The sequence below is a fragment of the Nothoprocta perdicaria genome, unplaced genomic scaffold, assembly GCF_003342845.1.
Source record: "Nothoprocta perdicaria isolate Ctin4 unplaced genomic scaffold, notPer1 scaffold_146, whole genome shotgun sequence".
Taxonomy (NCBI): domain Eukaryota; kingdom Metazoa; phylum Chordata; class Aves; order Tinamiformes; family Tinamidae; genus Nothoprocta; species Nothoprocta perdicaria.
Genome location: NW_020454605.1, coordinates 1,164,119 through 1,165,260, shown reverse-complemented (window position 1 = coordinate 1,165,260; position 1,142 = coordinate 1,164,119). Strand labels below are relative to the sequence as shown.

Sequence of the window (1,142 nt, the reverse complement as noted above, 5' to 3'; positions counted from 1 at the left end):
AACCTCAACCCCCCAACCCTCAAACACCCCCCAACATCCCCTAGATCCCCTCCCCTCCAATCCCAAACTCCCCCATCCCCACATCTCAAATTCCCAACCCTCAAGCCCCACCCATATCCCCTCACCTCAATTCCCCAATCCCCAACCCCGCTCAACCTCCCTTAGATCCCTTCGCCTGAAGTCCCCCAACTCTCAAACACCCCCCAATGCCCCCCAGATCCTCTCATCTCAATCCTCAAACACCTCCCAAACCCCCAGATCCCATCACCTCTAACACCCAATCCTCCAACACCCCCAAACTCCCCATATCCTCTCACCTCCATCCTTAAACACTCCCCAGACCCCCCATATCCCCTCATCTCAATCCCTCCAACCTCCAAACACCCCCCAAACTCCCCATATCCCCTCACCTCAATCCTCAGGAACCCTCAACCCCCCACACCCTATCACCTCAGAGCCCCCAAGCCTCAAACACCCCCCAACCCCTCAGACCCTCTCACAACGGGGCCCCCAACCCTCAAACACCCCCCAACCCCTCAGACCCCCTCACATCGGGGCCCCCAACCCTCAAACACTCCTCAACTCCTCAGAGCCCCTCACATCAGGGGCCTCAACCCTCAGACACCCCCCAACCCCTCAGACCCCCTCACATCGGGGCCTCCAACCCTCAGACACCCCCCAACCCCTCAGACCTCCTCACACCGGGGCCCTCAACCCTCATCCCCTCCAGATTCCCTCATCTCAGAGCCCCCATCTCTCAAACACTCCCCAACCCCTCAGATCCCCTCACCTCAAACCCCCAACGCCCCCATATCGCCTCAACCCTCAGCACCTCCCAACCCCCAGCCCCCCTCACATCAGAGCCCCCAACCCTCAACACCCCCCCCCCAAGATCCCCTCAACTTTCAACGCCTCCTCAGATCCCCCAGACCCCCTCACATGGGAGCCCTCAACCCTCAGCACCCCCCAGGCCCCTCACACCGCCCCCCACCGCACCGGAGCGCAGCACGGGCCGCCGGTTGAAGCTGTTGTCGAGCAGGGCCGCGAACCAGCCGCTGAAGCCGAGCCAGGCCGAGCCCCGGTTGAGCAGCGGCGGCGGCGGCAGCCCGCGCGCCTCGTCCGGCAGGAAGGCCATGATGGCG

General features: G+C 63.1%; 1 protein-coding gene across 1 annotated transcript in view; it reads right to left on the bottom strand.

Moving 5' to 3' along the window:
- Positions 1 to 1,135, bottom strand: part of LOC112943368 (NADH dehydrogenase [ubiquinone] 1 subunit C2-like) — a 3,406-nt gene extending 2,271 nt beyond the window's left edge. The window contains exon 1 of the mRNA XM_026034512.1: positions 997 to 1,135. Coding sequence (XP_025890297.1) covers positions 997 to 1,135 — 139 coding nt within the window. The remainder of the gene's footprint in view (positions 1 to 996) is intronic.
- Positions 1,136 to 1,142: the final 7 nt, after the last annotated feature.